At 39.5% G+C, this 16,294-nt stretch overlaps 10 protein-coding genes across 10 annotated transcripts; all 10 read right to left on the minus strand.

Moving 5' to 3' along the window:
* Nucleotides 1-2: 2 nt before the first annotated feature.
* LSM04_009248 (Myosin head) lies at nucleotides 3-1,181 on the minus strand (the record flags this gene model as incomplete). Its single annotated transcript, XM_067333896.1, has 1 exon — nucleotides 3-1,181. The coding sequence occupies one exon, from the start codon at nucleotides 1,179-1,181 to the stop codon at nucleotides 3-5; it is 1,179 nt and encodes a 392-aa protein (XP_067186499.1).
* A 178-nt stretch (nucleotides 1,182-1,359) lies between these two features.
* On the minus strand, nucleotides 1,360-1,694 carry LSM04_006719 (Myosin head; the record flags this gene model as incomplete). The annotated part of the gene is made up of 2 exons (XM_067333897.1): nucleotides 1,360-1,508; nucleotides 1,580-1,694. 2 exons carry the CDS (start codon nucleotides 1,692-1,694, stop codon nucleotides 1,360-1,362), a joined length of 264 nt encoding a protein of 87 aa, XP_067186420.1.
* Nucleotides 1,695-1,742: 48 nt separating this feature from the next.
* LSM04_002588 (Myosin head) lies at nucleotides 1,743-2,135 on the minus strand (the record flags this gene model as incomplete). Its single annotated transcript, XM_067333898.1, has 2 exons — nucleotides 1,743-2,026; nucleotides 2,099-2,135. 2 exons carry the CDS (start codon nucleotides 2,133-2,135, stop codon nucleotides 1,743-1,745), a joined length of 321 nt encoding a protein of 106 aa, XP_067186266.1.
* Nucleotides 2,136-2,660: 525 nt separating this feature from the next.
* LSM04_006526 (uncharacterized protein) lies at nucleotides 2,661-4,055 on the minus strand (the record flags this gene model as incomplete). Its single annotated transcript, XM_067333899.1, has 1 exon — nucleotides 2,661-4,055. The coding sequence occupies one exon, from the start codon at nucleotides 4,053-4,055 to the stop codon at nucleotides 2,661-2,663; it is 1,395 nt and encodes a 464-aa protein (XP_067186408.1).
* A 306-nt stretch (nucleotides 4,056-4,361) lies between these two features.
* LSM04_004792 (uncharacterized protein) lies at nucleotides 4,362-5,570 on the minus strand (the record flags this gene model as incomplete). Its single annotated transcript, XM_067333900.1, has 1 exon — nucleotides 4,362-5,570. The coding sequence occupies one exon, from the start codon at nucleotides 5,568-5,570 to the stop codon at nucleotides 4,362-4,364; it is 1,209 nt and encodes a 402-aa protein (XP_067186347.1).
* Nucleotides 5,571-6,031: 461 nt separating this feature from the next.
* On the minus strand, nucleotides 6,032-6,517 carry LSM04_009153 (uncharacterized protein; the record flags this gene model as incomplete). The annotated part of the gene is made up of 1 exon (XM_067333901.1): nucleotides 6,032-6,517. One exon carries the CDS (start codon nucleotides 6,515-6,517, stop codon nucleotides 6,032-6,034), a length of 486 nt encoding a protein of 161 aa, XP_067186492.1.
* Nucleotides 6,518-7,081: 564 nt separating this feature from the next.
* LSM04_003049 (uncharacterized protein) lies at nucleotides 7,082-9,073 on the minus strand (the record flags this gene model as incomplete). Its single annotated transcript, XM_067333902.1, has 1 exon — nucleotides 7,082-9,073. The coding sequence occupies one exon, from the start codon at nucleotides 9,071-9,073 to the stop codon at nucleotides 7,082-7,084; it is 1,992 nt and encodes a 663-aa protein (XP_067186280.1).
* Nucleotides 9,074-9,531: 458 nt separating this feature from the next.
* Nucleotides 9,532-10,710, minus strand: LSM04_000238 (uncharacterized protein; the record flags this gene model as incomplete). The annotated part of the gene is made up of 1 exon (XM_067333903.1): nucleotides 9,532-10,710. The coding sequence occupies one exon, from the start codon at nucleotides 10,708-10,710 to the stop codon at nucleotides 9,532-9,534; it is 1,179 nt and encodes a 392-aa protein (XP_067186193.1).
* A 1,421-nt stretch (nucleotides 10,711-12,131) lies between these two features.
* LSM04_003908 (PSP1) lies at nucleotides 12,132-13,520 on the minus strand (the record flags this gene model as incomplete). The annotated part of the gene is made up of 1 exon (XM_067333904.1): nucleotides 12,132-13,520. One exon carries the CDS (start codon nucleotides 13,518-13,520, stop codon nucleotides 12,132-12,134), a length of 1,389 nt encoding a protein of 462 aa, XP_067186317.1.
* A 735-nt stretch (nucleotides 13,521-14,255) lies between these two features.
* Nucleotides 14,256-15,905, minus strand: LSM04_002525 (UbiB domain; the record flags this gene model as incomplete). Its single annotated transcript, XM_067333906.1, has 1 exon — nucleotides 14,256-15,905. One exon carries the CDS (start codon nucleotides 15,903-15,905, stop codon nucleotides 14,256-14,258), a length of 1,650 nt encoding a protein of 549 aa, XP_067186259.1.
* Nucleotides 15,906-16,294: the final 389 nt, after the last annotated feature.

Below are 16,294 nucleotides of genomic sequence, written 5' to 3' on the forward strand. Positions count from 1 at the left end.
AATCAAAACTCAAGAGCTTTAAGTATAGCCTTTGTAACACCCATTGTATCACCAAAATCTAACGTTTCAGAACGTACTATAATTTTATACTTTTTAACAAAATCAGCGCTAAAAACTCGAATAGGATACCCTGCCTTTCGGATTTTTACTGTTCCAATTACACCACTACTACGTAGTTGTGTAAGAGTTTGAAGACCGCCAAAGTGTAATGGTTTCTTTGCTGGGTGTGGTTTAATACAACGAATCCAATGTGGATTTGTACTGTTAATAACTTCCATTAATTCTTTTAACTGATTTCGAAAGAAACCACCAACTGTATACCGAGATTTATTATCAGGATCAGGCATAGGAAGCAATGTCTTTATAACATTATCTGTACTGCTATCTAATAATATTTTAAAGGCACCTTTTAAAGTGTCACGATTTTTTTCGATAAATCCATCAACAACATACGTGACAGTACCAGCATAATGTTTAACACGGAAACATGGATTTTTAGAAATACGTGGACGATCAAAAAAAGGTGATTTACCAGCAAAACGATCAGATATTTTCTCAAGAAAACTTAAATCCGTTGCCTTTGACAAAAGACAGTCTTCATCTAATACATCAAGAATACCACCTTTACCAGTTATCATATCCACACATGCACTATTATCAGGGAAAACAATCTCTGTCACATCAATTCCCTCTTCACGGCATTCATCCATATCTCTTGTAAATATATAGTGATTATAACGTCTTTGAAAAGTTTCATTAGTAAGATTGATACAAAGTTGTTCAAAGGAATTTCCTTTAAAATCTTTGAAACCGAAAATATCCAATAATGCTACCCATGTAAAATAATCATCCGTATTTATGGTTTTATTAATGGTATTCACAAGGTAACCAAATAGGTTATCATATACAGCTTTACAAAAAGAATCTCTTGCATCAATGGTTTTAGCTTTTGTTAGTGTAGTAATAACTGGACCTTCTCCTAATTTTAATGTGGTCATTGTAAACTCTTTTTTAAGTTCATTTTCAGAAATAGCAAGTAAACAACAAGCTTCTGTAACATAATGGGACGATTCGGAATCAATAGAGGATGAATCAGCAGTACTAGCGATGAAATCAACATTTAATAGTGAAAAAACAGCTCCAACACTGCGCCAAACAGATTCTATATCTTCTCTATTCATTACCACAAATCTCCATTGCTTTAATCACATCATTATATTCTGCTGCATCATCCACATCATCAATAACAGGAGCTTTACCAGACATAACACTAAGATATTGTAAAAGATCTTTAAGCCCATAATGTCCCCTATCACAACCTTGAAGTAGAAGATAGAAAGCATGATATACACGTTCCATTTATGCTGATGTAATAATACGTGATTTTTCAAGTAAAGATTTTGTAATATCTGCACCAGATAACATCCCCTTACGATCAAACTTGATGCGCATGAGTTTACCAAAACGAGAACTATTATCATTACGTACAATTTTAGCATTTCCAAAGGCTTCTAAAATAGGGTTAGATTGCATCATACGAAGACCAACAAAGGTTCCTGCTTTTTCTCTTCTTCTGAACACTGTAATGCACTTACAACGGCAAGATATTTCATAACAATCTTTCCCGCTTCTGTTTTACCTGCACCAGATTCTCCAGATACGAGAATACATTGATTACCACTATCCCTTCGCATTTCATAAAATGTTGTATGGGCAACTGCCCAAGAGTGCGGAAGATTACGTTAAATAGTTTCACCCTCAGCAAGGTAATCTGGCATTTTATCACCCATATACCATGGTATCTTAAAGTTAAACGGATTCAGTGCCACTACAATAGCGCCAATATTAGTGTATACTATATCGCGAAAGTATCTAATTCGCAAACAATTCAGTAATCTACCATCGTGTAATAAGGCGAGATTAAGTAGATCATTCACATCCTCTTGCGTAGCATGTTCATCACAAACAAACACACCATCTGGGAGAAGTTTTGATACCTGTTCATTCAGAGGACTGGTGGTACTCACTGATACATGTTTCCCATCAAATGTGTCAATAAATCCTGGTATTCACGCATGCTGTGGGTGATAACACAGACACTGCATCCCAGGCAATAAAATGGCATGAGTAGTCATTGTTGATGTTTAACTGTAAACCTTAATAAAGAGTATAGAATACACTAGTTGTTAAGAAAATGTATGCAAGCTTTTTTTGTCTTTTTTGGTCTTGAACAAAAGCTAGGTATCACTTTCCTTTCTTTCTTTATTGGGAAGTCTAAAAAAAAAACTAAATACAGGAAACAACGTCTTTTTTGCCTTTTTTTTTTTTTTTTTGAACCCCGTGCCAACTAGGCTTCAGTGTCTGTTAATATAGGAATAAATATGTTCGCTAAGTATATATATATATATATATATATATATATATATATATATACTGTGAGAGAATAGGTGAATACACCACACTAGGTTACCAAAGGTAATTAATCACCTCACCCCACCTGAAAGAAAACCCCTAAAAAGGAAAAAGGGGGAAAAGAGAAAAAGTGGAAATAAAATGAAAAGCGAAAAAAAAAAAGAAACACACCAAAAAATGAAACAAGTGAGAAATGTATTTTTAATTCTGCAAAAATTCTTCAAAGGTATGAATAACAATTAATGTGATTAACTGTTTAAACCTGTTGAAAACACATCCGTCAACACTGTATATGCACCTTCTGCCAACTCATCTTCACCAGTGCCACTCAACTGTACCAGAAACTTTTGCAGCGCCTCTAATCCAGTTTCATATTTCATAAGTGATGATACTTCATAACTATAATTCTCCCTTTCTTCTTGTAGCTGTTGTTGTTTCTGTTCTCGTAAGTAATCAAACAACGCGGATGGAAGTTTCTTATACCGTGAGCGGGCGGCATGATTTACCTGCAGTCCAGTTAACACAAACAAAATATCCGACACGGAATGAATACGAACCCGTTCATCAAGATGACGTACAATTGGATCAAGTATCTCCCACTGCCGACGTTGACTTTGTTCACTCAATTTTGTGTGATGCATTGCCAGTAATACACATAATGCACAGAATAATCGTGTGCACTGTGAAAGATTAAATGAATCCAATTCTGCATGACTCTTTACTTGAAGCTTCGGCAATACATGTGTTACCCATGTTGTATTTTCTGTATTACATCCACCTGCTGCGTAACGCCAACAAACGGCATCCACTAACACAAACACTTCTTCTCGTGATAACGGTGTCGTAGGGGCATCAAATAAGAGTTCAATGGTTTTAAGCTGTACATCTAAAAGTTGCTGCTGATGATCCCCTATATTTATATTAGAGTGCATAAGCAAATGAAAAGCTTTTGAAATCGTTAACAGTAAGAGAATCTTTCCATTGTGTGAGAGACTTCCAGGTACCGTACCTGGTACTGCACCTCGAAGCATACTAACAAATGCCAAAGCAGTACCTAAAGCCACTTCTGCAGAAGGTTGAAGACAGAAAATAAGTGCACATAAAACACATTCCCAATGAAAGGAACTGTGAAGTGTTGTTGGGAATCGACTCAACAACTGCGTTATCATCTCTTGTGAAGGGAAAACGTTAAAAAGCACACATGCATTAAGATACAAGCAGGCAAAATCAACTGCTACTTCTTGCTCCTCTTCGGCATCAAACATAAAGTCATCAAAACGAATAGCGCGTACCGCAGCCTGTCCAGTACTTCGTCTTGCCTCCGATTGTTCTACACTGCGATACACACGAAATGCCGTTACCAATGATTCACGTAATTCATAACCGCCGTATCGACTGACAGAAATCATTTCTATAGTTGGTTTATCAATACAGCTTCGACCAAGACGTGTACGTTTGATCTGCGCTGATGGGTTTGTGCGGGACCAGTGGGAGGTGTGAAAATCGTGAAAACTCCATCGCTTAAAGAAATGAAATGGCAGCGGAGGTCGTGTGTTCAGTACTGTTGAAAGTATCCTACCACTACTATTACTACTGTTATTATTGATGATGATGCTTCTGCTGCATGAGAGTTGGGACTTCATTCACCCAACCTTAACAAGTAATACAAACGTTTATTTATTCTCGATTATCCTGGATATTGTGGTGGTCTTCCTGTAGAAATGGTAAAGAAAGATTAAGTAGGAAACGAGGAAAAAAAAAAACATTGATATATGAGTATATAATAAATGGAGCAGAAACTTTATTTCATTTACTCTCATGATTGTTTCAAAACAAATAATAAACAAATATACAGAGATATTGTCTTCTTTTGTTTTTCTCTTTCCACCCAATTCTCTCTCTCTGTCTGTATCCTCTCATAGTTTTTTTTTCTTTCAAGAGGGTTGAAATCAACGTATAATCCAATTAGCAATTAGCAAGATAAGGATACTTAACCAGAGAAATGCTATTAACTGTCTTGTAGAATTCCAGAATTGTTTCGCTGTCTTACCTACTTCCCCAACTCCCTTTTTCATATTACTCTGTGCAACCTCTGTATTCTTTAAGAGAATAGAAAACTGTTCATTCTGATGCATTACCTGCTCATTCATAAGTGAAGTTAATTGGGATAACTCACGCACAGATGCCTCAACAGCTTTAGCATCCTCTGCAGAAGCCTCCTGTTGCCGCTCCTGTAGGACGAGATTCGCTTTCGTAAGCCGCTCTTCCTCCTCTGCAGTGTACACAAATTTGGGAGGATTTGTTTCAATTGAAGGAGATCTTTGAAAGAGTGAAATACCACCAATATTACTATTACTACTACCACTAATACCACCACGCATTAAAGAGAATACACGTGTACTTCCAGAGAGTGGGGCAGATGTTACTGTTTTTGCCGCTCCTTTAATAACGCGATCGACTACAGAAACTACAGCAACAGCTGAACTAGAATTTCCTTTCATGGCTTTTGGGTATATTAATCCCACCGTATTATCATCATTCCCACTAGTATCACCCTTTTCTATAGCTGAATTCTCCTTATCACTTTTTGAATTTCCTGCGGGATCTAAACAAGAGAGTACACCAGCCCTCCCAAATGCAAACATTTCTTGTTTATATAAAACTAACTCCTCTTTACATAATGCCAGTCGTAATCGGCTACGACTCACCACCCCTTCAATTATTTCCAATGCTCCTTCCAAGTGTTGCAAGAACTGCATAGATGGTGTAATAGATGATACTAATTCCTCCTTCCCCTTTCTTGAAAGCAACACTGCAACCCATCCAGTATTTTTTTTCTCCAACTGTTCCTGTGCCTCCTTAATAGAAGTAAGGAGATCTTTTGTGGTATTAGACACTGAAAGCAACTCTGCCTCTTGTAAAAGCAGCGCACTCTCTAACTCCGTTATTGCAGGCGTACACTCTTCCATAGCACGCACAGTCGATTTCATACGTGCACGTGTGGTGCGTAGAGCCACATCGGCCGCAGTTGCCAAAACAACGAGCGCGCGATGAAACGGATGTGCACGAAGGGCCCCAATCTCCACAAAATTTTTACATTCACTAATGTACGGCCTGCTCTTATCGAATAGTTCATGCAGCGCTGCAGTGCGGTTCATTCACCTCTACACCACAACTCTGTTCTCTTTTGTTTTTTTATTTTTTCTTTATTTCTTAGAAGCACAACGATAGAAGGAATTAAAAAAAAAAACACCAGAAAGAAAACCTTCAGCTGTGCAGCATCAAAAACAAACTCACTCACTCACTGAGTATATATGTATAGTCATTCTCATTGAATGCAGGTTAAAAGTACGTCAACACGGACTACCGTCATGAATAGAGAAATAAACTCAAACAATACAATACACCTTAACATTTAATCAGTGTCAATGATTGGGGTTGCCTCTCCCGTCCCGCGCACGATAAAAAAAGAAAAAAACACGAAAACTTTTTCGCTTTTAGTCAAGAGGGCAAATAATATAAGGAAAATATTGGGTTCTTGCGCGTTTCCATACGTCACATTTCAAATATCGGAATCTATAGTAATTGAACCTGACACTCCAGTACACTTAACAAAGTTCTATGAAAAAAGGCGATTTTCACGAAAATGACGCCCCTGAAAAATAAAAAAATCTATTCGGTTATGCTGCATTAACGTTATGAGCAGCCTAATGGTACATAACAACTCTCCCACTAGAAAAATCATTATTGTGATACTAACCGCCTCATTAAGGGCATTGCGGTGTGGCCACATAACCCTATAAACAATAACAAGCGGAAGTTGTGGAACGAGTGTCATGACAGCGAATTGTATAAGCGCTGGGACGTGCTGTAGATTATTCCCTGAATATCCTGCGTAAAGACGCGGAATCTCTGCAACTGCCCATATTGTGATGAGTGATCCTCCCCACGCCTGTTGTGTGGCTGTGAGGACTTTACGCCACGGGAATGCGAGAACAACGGGGAGTGCGAAACAAAACATAAATGCGGCGTTAACAACAACGAGAGCGGCAAGCACGGCACTGCTGCGACTCACTGCATGGCGGTGATACGCCTGCACCCGCATATGTATAAAAAAAATATATATATATATATATTATACAATATGTGAGTTTGTCTAGTAAAGAAAGAGATAGAGAGAGTACGTCTGTATATATGTGAGTGTATGATGCTAAAAACATCACAGGGGGGAAGAGGTAATTGACAATAAGAAAGAAAAAGAAAAAAGGAGGTAATAAAGATGAGTGCAACCGTGTGGAGTGAAGGGTGGTGAGAGGATGTACAACATGATATAAACTTAGGAAAAATAAAGAGGGAGCGAAAGAACAGTAGAAAGGAAAGGAGTAGCAAATAAATCAATTAATATATATATATATATATATATATATATATATATATATAATATGCCATAAGGGAAGGCAACGCCAGCTTTTTCACATGGTTCCCCCTCCACAACACCATTTTATGTCTCGCACATAATAGAGAACAAGGAAAAAAAAAATGTTCATGGCAATAATGTGAGAAATTTCTCACTATTTTGAACGCCTCGACATCTCATTAAAAAAAAATAAATAAATAATAAATAAATCATTCGGTTTTATTTCGTTTATTATTATCGTTCGTGATACTTTCACACAATATTGATATCACTATCTAACTTATATTTTGCTTCAAGAAGTTGTAATTCTGTTTCTACCAACTCTCGACGTACAATAGCACGTTGATGAAGCAGTTCAGCCAATTCACAGAAAAGCGATATATGGGACTCTACAACCTTCATTTTTTTATAGAGCTTTACCGTATCACCTGTGTGCCGAGTACGTGTTTGATTGTCTTTTCTATATTCCTGTACATCATCATACTCATCATCTGGAATGGGCAACACACCTTCAACAGTAGTATTAATGTGGTATTGTAACTCCGGAACAAGAGAGAGAAAACGTGCAAGACGTGCCTCTGTTGTTGTAACCTTCATAACTTCAGGCCAAAAAATCACCGAAGCAAAATCACGTTCACCCTTCTGAACTTCTTTTACAAGTAACGCTGCCTCTTTAAGACGCTTCGATCGTTTTTTTATCCAATACTCTTTTACAGACTCCATCATGGTATTAGTAAACTTCCCTCTCGATTGAGAGAGCTGTCCTACTTCTACTATATCGCTATTACTGTCATTTTCATTGTCCTTGTTGTTGTCGATGTTGTTGCAATCTTCCAATGTCAGCTGTTGAAGAGCATGTGCTTCTGCAAATTCACTGATTCGTTCAGAACCCAATACAGTGCTAGCATCCAATCCAAAGTGTGTACGACAGTAGAAATGACATCCTTCCCATGGTCCATTATTATCTGTGGCTTTTGCTGAACGGTAACATTCCAGTGAACCTCCCAGTTGAGCGCAGGCGGGATGCATCCATTCATAACAGTGTTGACGATGACACTTCACACGTGCCCCTAGAGAGTCACTATGACAAAACATACATCGTCCTAAATGATCCATTTTTTTAGATCGTTTTATAGGATGTACAACGCGGTTTTTAGAGTCGACGGTTAACTCCTCAAATGCGAGTGCGCAGATAATGTGACAAAATTGTGATGATCCTGTAGTGGTAGTATTTGTTGTTGTTGTTGTTGTTGTTTTTGCTTTTCTTCGTGTTGATTCTAACTCTGTTTCAGATGTTTGACGTTTCCAGTCTGATCCTGAAACATAGGGAAGCATAACACCTCCTCTACGCCCACAAATACAACAGCGTCCCATACTACTTTCCCTTCTCAAAACGATACAACTTGGACATTGCCAGCTATCCACATGAGATGGAAGTCGTTGTAAAAACCAACACTGTACATGTGCCTGACAACCACAACGTTTACAACGAAGAAAAGATCCAACTCCACTTGTAAGTTCTGGTCGTGCACAAACACCACAAACATCAACTTTCTTTACCTCTTGTTGTTGGTTTTCCTCTTCCTTCTTTTGTTCAATGTCTTTAATATCCGTGTTACTTCCTTCTCCAATAGAAACCTTTGCAAATTGTATAAGATACTTCGCATAGTTTCTTTCAAGCCTTGTAATTATCTCAGCGAAAGAGGTATTTGAAATACCTTTGGTGTGGCACCACAAGTAATCTTTATGGTCCATCATGTAAGGACATTTTTCAAAGAGGTCACAGCGGCGCAGTAAGCTATAGGGAGTATCCTCGCGTAGTGCTTGTTTAGCCCATCCTTTACGAGGAGTAGGAGCATCAGAGTTCTTAGTCACAGATAACTCCCGAGCTCTTTTATTTCTTCTAAGAGGTAAGACAACAGTGTGGGTTTTGGCATTATCATTTTTTTTAACCACATTATTATTATTATTATTATTATTATTATTATTATTATTATTATTATCATCATCATCAGATTGGTAGTCTTCAATGATGTTGAAAGTTTTGTACTTGGGTCTTATTTCTTCCATATTATCAACAATCATAACAGGGAGAACATCTCTAAGGCCTAATGCAATACGCATGGATGATACCGTTGTTGTTGATGTTTCTGTTGTTTTTTTTCTTGGATAAGGGGATGTTTCTGTTGTAGCACCGGGGGCCACTGTTTTTATTCCCGGCTTCCTTCCACGTTTTTTGGCCATTTTGCAGAGGAATTTGGTTCTGCTACGGTATATTATACTTCTCGAACAATAATAATAAAACAAACTCACACAAAGGGCGTTCAGTTCAATAGAAAATAAATATCAAAGGTAATGGCGAGAACCACACACCACTATAATAGTCATCCAAGACAAAATAGAAAAAAAGCAAAAAAAAAAGAAGAAAAATGAGACAAAGAAAGGAAGAGAAAACACATCGTTAACCCATCAACAAGGTTGACAGCCAAAAAGAAAAAAGGAGAGTGAAAAAAAAAGGGGGGCAGCAAAAAAAAAAAAAAAGAGAAGACTGACACTGATCCACATATATTCCTTTCATACTGCTTTTGTGGCTTTAATAATAACTTAAACGCGTCTTCTTTTTCTTTTATCTTCATTTCATTTCCTTTTTTTTTCGCTTTGTTGTGATCTGCTTCTACATAAAGCATTACCTTCATGCTTCATCACAACGCGTAGTTCGTCACCTTCTGTTTTTCACCAACAGAGAGTACAGGTATCGTCGGAGCTATAGTCAAACTCTGAATAAACTGATGCCGCTGCTCAACCGCTGGGAATGACGGCACAACACGGCACTCTGGTAAAACAGCCAGTCGAAAACCACCCTTTTGACCCCTGGTTGCGTATGCCAACACCGTATCACCATTACTGCGCTCTCCAAAGGCGAGACAACTTATGCTTGTTGTGAGATTTTTCAGAGTTCTTAGTGGCCCCGCAGTGGCGCCATCTCTGCCATACACACTCACCACACCACTGGCAGACCCAACAGCAAAGGCGGCATCGGTGTTTGCAAATGTTGTAATATCCACAGTACCATCATCGCTTGTTTCACGCAAAAATCGCGCCGTTTTACGTACATCGTATACTGTCAGTTTATTACGTGTAGCGACAGTGAGTTCGTTTGAACCAGTAGAAAATGTGACGTCAAGTACGGGATCACTCATCTCAATACGATGTGTGATGCTGCCTGAGGCGAGTGAACCAATGGTAACCGTGGCCCCAGATACCACACCGACTGTACGAGATGTAGCATCGTTCGTCTGCGCAATTGCCTTTGTAATATAAAAATCATGTTTACCATTATCACGACGTCCGTTACGGTAGAGAGCTGAATCACGGGTGCAGAGAAATTTAAGTGGTGTTATGGTCCCAGTAGAGAGCGTAAGCAGATCCGGTGTATAGGACTGATGTCCTACCACGACGACCTCCTCACCTGTGGAACCAAGCACAGTCTGCTCTACCCGCTTCTCCACATCTGTCTTGGCGATCTGCTCCACAAAACGTCCTGCTGCGTGAAATAGATAGACGTGGTGGTTGCCACCAACAATAACGAGTTGTCCGTTGCGGTGCCACTGCACACTCCGTGCGGTATCGCGTGGAAGCGCGAGGACCGACAACACCGGCGGGACGGCGGCGTGTTTGCGGTCGTGGCGGGATGTGAGGAGCGGCTCCGTGCGAGCGAGGAGGGCGTCGAGGCCCTCGTCCCGCCATCTCTTCACGCCCCCCGTGGGGACTGCGGGGCCCTCCGCCTCCGCCGGCGTGGCCCACGAGGGGAGTTGGTGGCTGCGCTTCGCAAAGTCCGGGAGGCGGCGGTCGGCCTCATCGACCCACGCGCGGGATGTCATTGGAGATGAAGGGCCCACAGAGACACACTCAGAGAGAGAGAGAAGGAGAGAAAACGGAAAGGGAAAGAAAGACTGGAGTTACCCTCCACGACGACTACTATACCAACAAGAACAAGAACAAGAAGAAACAAAGTCAAAGGATGGGGTACCGCAAAGGCAGCAGCAATGGTGCAATAGAAAGAAATAATAATAATAATAATAATAATAAAGAAAAAAGTCGGCCTACAAGAAGAAAGTGGAGAACAAACGTATAGAAAAAGGAGAGAACAGGAAAAAAATCTTTATCGTATTATATTTCTCTTGTACCATGCAAGAACCTTCATCGTCTGACATAGTACAGTAATAACTAAACACAAAAAGAAAGAATGTTCCACCAAACAGTTCGCCCATATCACACAATGCGAAGAACGGGAAACAACTGCACACACACACAAAAAAAAAAGAAAAAACACAAATATGTACGGGAGATATATATAGACGAAGAAAGACAAAGAGAAAAAGAAAGGGGTTACACAGCTATTGACAAAGAAAAGATACCATACTGTCATGTTTTTCCTTAAAGAATAAAGAAAACAATAAAACAACCATAATTAAAAAAATCTATCAGCAAGAGAAGCACTATCGAACATTTTATTTCCTTGCAATTTATCTCGTTTCGTAATATGAGTTCTCATAGACTTCATATGCCTTTTCCAATTCCTCTGATTCACAATAAAAAAAAAAGTAAGAATAATAAAACCTTCTCTTTTCTTCTTAACAATTACACGTAGAGTGAAAACAAGAGCAGTTAAAATACAACAACCATCATTATTCAAGGGGACGATCATGCATCAAAAACGCTGTTTACCCTCTTTCAGAGACATATTCTTTTCTTTCAGACACACACACCCTCCATCTCTCTTTTTTTCTTTCTGTCTTTCTATCCCTTGCGTTCATCCGATCGTTTTTTTATGTTAAATCTCTTTTTTCCTTTTGATGTGAATAATTAAATACCTTTCATAGTCCTTTTAGCTCTATTAATTCAAGCATATCGTTATGTGTTTCGGTACAAGTGTATAGTTTTTGTTCTTCTTTTTCTTCTTTCCCTTCTAGTTCCAACCACCACACCTCTTCTCATCTTTTTCACTGTGTCCTCTAATAATTATAAGGGGAAAAACAAAAAGTTTTGTGAGCGACTAAAAAAATTTCATCATTTCTACCCACAGTACATTTATAAGGGATATCTCTCACAGTGCACAAAATCTTGCATGATTCAGGGCCTAACGCAAATAAAAATAAACGAGAACCACAGTAAACCCCCAAAAGAAAAAAAATAAGAAGAAAAAAGTTCCCAGAGAGGTGCTGCTCTCTTCCTTCCTTTAAAACTCCTCAGCTTTTTTTCCTTTCTCACTATTTGACCTATTTCTCTCCACTCAACACTATTAGTTTTCCACCGTCTCCATCCAGATTCTCGCCCGAAATGTCTTGTACAAGTCTCGCACTAACTCACGGAAGTCCATACGCTGCTGTGCCTCATAAAAAAATGTAAGTTTTTTCTTATCAAATTGGTACTCCGCGTCCACAATAGTCATGGGTAGCCCACGCTCAAGTACACGCTGCGAGCACACATCAATAGCACGACGCTCCAGTTCCACCTGTACCGTATGTAACTGTGCAACATCGGACTCACTTGCCAATCGCAGTACCGTCCCTGTACCAAGACCAATACTGCGTATAAGTGTACTACCAGAAAGGCCAACACCCAACACGGTGGGTTTGTTGCCGTTACTGCTAGGTTCACCATTGTCACTTTTTGTAGGTTTCGCTACTGTAGCCTCACACCAGGTATATGTTACAAGTCCCAAATCCTCACCTCGATCACCACCAACTATCACATAGCTTCCAGGAGGAACATATTCTTTAGATTCAAACTGTAATACTCGTTTACGTTTGAATTCTACCAATACCTTACACCGGGCATGTATATCAATACCAAGTTTTTCAGGGTCATCAGGTGCACCATCCAATACAGGTACTGCCTTTGGCCGACCGTTAACATAAGAAACCTTTAAACTTGTTGTAAGGTGTTGATTTTGCAAAGAACTGAGGGTACTGATGTGAATAGCATCTGTTTTAGGGCTTAATGAGATCAAACCCTGCTGTTGTTGTTGTTGTTTTAGTTCATCATCTTGGATGTAGGGTGAAAGCATTGATCCCATAGTGCTATGTTGCATATCATCTTCATTCATTAACCTGTCAAGTGTCTCAAAACAGGTATAGTCTACAGAAGGATTTCTCTCATCTTGCATCGGATCAGTATCTCTCCATTGTTTTTGTGGAGAAACAGCAGGTGTGGCATCAAGACGACTAGAGCCCGTAAGTGTAGCCCAATCCGCCCGATCCCCAACCCCACCGCCAATACTCTGCTGTAACATATCACTGCTTCTTGGTCCTTGTGCATCGGCATGCATAAAGTGCATTCGTTCACTAGGCGGTGTGGATGGAACCGTCATGCCATTTCCAGCCGCAGCTGCAGCCGCCGCCACTACAGCCGCCGCCGCCGCCGTCCCGCGTTGATTATCGGAGGTGTAGCGTGTAAATACAGGCGTGGCGTTATCGGCGCTGTCCATGTAGCCGGAAGTATTCCCGAAGGCCGCGGCATTGCCATTACATATTGTGACGGCGTGCTGAATCTTCTCCAATCGCCCTCTAAGTTCACCGTAAACATGCCGGAGACTGCGCTCCTGCTGGATAAAATAATCATTCATGTCCTTTTGCATCTTGAGGAGCGTTGCTCGCAACTGCTCTTGCGTCTTTAACTGTTGTTGCATCTTGAACAAATAGTTTCTTTTTTGCGTTTTCTTCTTTTTTTTTGTCTCTTTATTTCGTTGTTATTTGTTTGTTTTTTCCTCTGTTCTTCTTTTTTTCCCCCACTTTCCTTTTTCTTTCGTCTGTAAATTTATAAAAACCTCTCAATGGTATATTCTTTCTTTCTCTTTTTGTTTGCTTCTTTTTTTCTTTTTCTTTTTCAAATACTCTTTCTTCTGTGGTGAAAATATAATGTCCTCTACTGTAAGTGGGAGGGGAAAATAAGAAAAACAAGCGGCAGTCAAGCAAAAAAGAAAAGACAAGGAAACCTCTTCTTTTCCTTCTTGGTATTTGTTTCTACTCTCGTTACTTTATAGATCTTTCAGTCGAGGAAAGGAGACGTCTAGCTTCTTCGTCCCTTTCTTATCTACTCTTCTAAATACCAGAGATCCCCAGAAAAAAAAAAGAAAAAAAAAAAGAAAAAAAAAGAAAGAGAAAGAAAAGTATATTGAAACAACTTCCCTATGAGAGAACGATTTCCAGAATTAATACGTATATGTGCACAGAAATATATTCATGTATTACCAAAGATACGCACAATGAACTGTATTTTTTTTCTCCTTTTTAAAGAAGAGGTGAAGAAGAAACGGCGGCAGAAATGCACACCGCAAGACACCACATAAAAAAAGAAGAAAAAAACAAAGTTACACACTCGGAAATATCGAATTCCAAGTTTGGAACTAAAAAAAAAGTATGTTTCATACCTTCCAATTATCATAAATATTCCAGAAAATCTCTCCCGAATTAATAGTTGCCTTTAATTTTGTGGCTAATAAAATTGTCCCACTGAGTCTTCGATGTAATGAGTACACCGGTGTTGGTGGTGGTCGCAATCGCAGCTTTATCATTGTTGGTATATATGACTGAATCTGTGATGGAAGTTCTTCCGCGGCAAAATCAAATGTCTTATCACGATGTCGGAATGATTTTCCTAATAGTATTACACTGGCTACATGGGCATCCAGCATCTCTTTCATTTCATTTCCTGTAAGAAACCCTAACTTCATGCTTTTCGATATAATAGTTTCACGATCTTGTCGTGCGGCAGCAGCGACAACGTCCAAATAGTCTTGCACAAACTCTGCACTGTACTCACGAGCAGCACCAAAGTCAAGAAGACTAATTTTATTAGTTTTGGCATCGAATAAAAAGTTAGAATAATTTGGATCGGTTTGCATAAACCGCCATTGAAAAAGTTCAGATAGAGTCAACATTAGCATGTGTTCAGCGATATGATTTTTAAGCTCTTGCATATCTGGAACGGTTGCCAACTTATCTATTGGAACACCAGAGACCAATTGTGTCACCAAAACACCATCTGTTGATAGCGATGTGTACACTTTTGGAACAATAAAAACATTTCGTAGTTGTGGGTGTTGCTCTACTAGAGCGGCATACCGCATTTGCTTAGCCGCCTCTATAGTATAGCGACACTCCATCGAAAGCTCCTGACTAAGTTCCTGCAATATATTATCCACAAACATACCGGGGGGAAGCACGTGAAGTGTAATGAGCATTTTTAGATTCGCCACATCCGCAACAATACTACGAGCAACACCCGGATACTGCACCTTCACTGCCACCTGTTCCACCGTCACGATATCATTATCATTATCAGTTTTATTATTATTAGTATTACTAGTATTATTATTATTATTATTATTATTATTATTGCTAATATTCTTGTCTGCTACAGCTGCGCGGTGTACTTGTCCGATGCTCGCCGCGGCCATGGGTTCATCATCGAACTCGAGAAATAAATCACGTCGCCAGTTCGCATTCTTATACTCCTTCGCCAGTGTGCGGTTTAGTTGTTCTGGTGGCATAGCGTAAGCACTATCCCGCACCCGTTCAAACAGTTGTGTGACGTGTGGTGGTACAGTCGAGCTGTCTTGTATACTCAACATCTGTCCAAGCTTCAGCACTGCACCCCGCATACGGCAGAGAGTCTCTACAATGCGTTGATGACTGGAACTCGACAGTAAACCACCACTACTACCATTGTTATTACTATTGCGTGTATTGGAGAGATGATCCCAGCCTAATTGCATAAAGAGGGAGGCAAAGCCGGCAGCGCGGCCAACGCGAGTGGCGGGCACAGTGCGGTATTTTGGCTTTTCTTTATTTAACGTTTTTTCACTTAAACGGGCAGCCGCATCTTCTGGAAGTTTCATTGCAGAAGTACGAGTAGTAGTAGTAGTAGTAGTGGTTCGTGCTGGCATACTACTACTATTATTATTATTACCACCAGTACTACCACTGATACTGCCGCCTATGGCTATTAAGATCTTTTTCAAGCCTTGTGAGACGTTACACCACGAGTGCACAACCCCACTTCTGCTTAACATTATCTGTGGGAACCAGGAGGTACGTGCTTTTATTTTAACCTAGAACACTTCATATTTAGTTACAGAATTATATATATATATGTTTTTTTTTATATATAGCAAACAAAACAAATGGGGCAAAAAACTATGATATTAGTTAAGAAAGGGAAAAAAAAAAGATGGAATACAATGATTTTCGCGCCTCCAAGTATATCCAAGAGGAAGGGAAAAAAAAAAAAAAACACCTTCCACACACCAACACATATAATCTCAAAGGAATGCACAGTCCACACCCTACACAAGACACACACACACACAAAAGTGTATCTATATGTATATACGATTTTTTTTCTTTTTTTTCTCCTTTCGTTTATTTGTTTTACTCGCTCTTTTGATCGTTCGCTTACATC

The sequence above is a fragment of the Trypanosoma melophagium genome (assembly GCF_022059095.1).
Source record: "Trypanosoma melophagium isolate St. Kilda chromosome Unknown ctg7segment1, whole genome shotgun sequence".
Taxonomy (NCBI): domain Eukaryota; phylum Euglenozoa; class Kinetoplastea; order Trypanosomatida; family Trypanosomatidae; genus Trypanosoma; species Trypanosoma melophagium.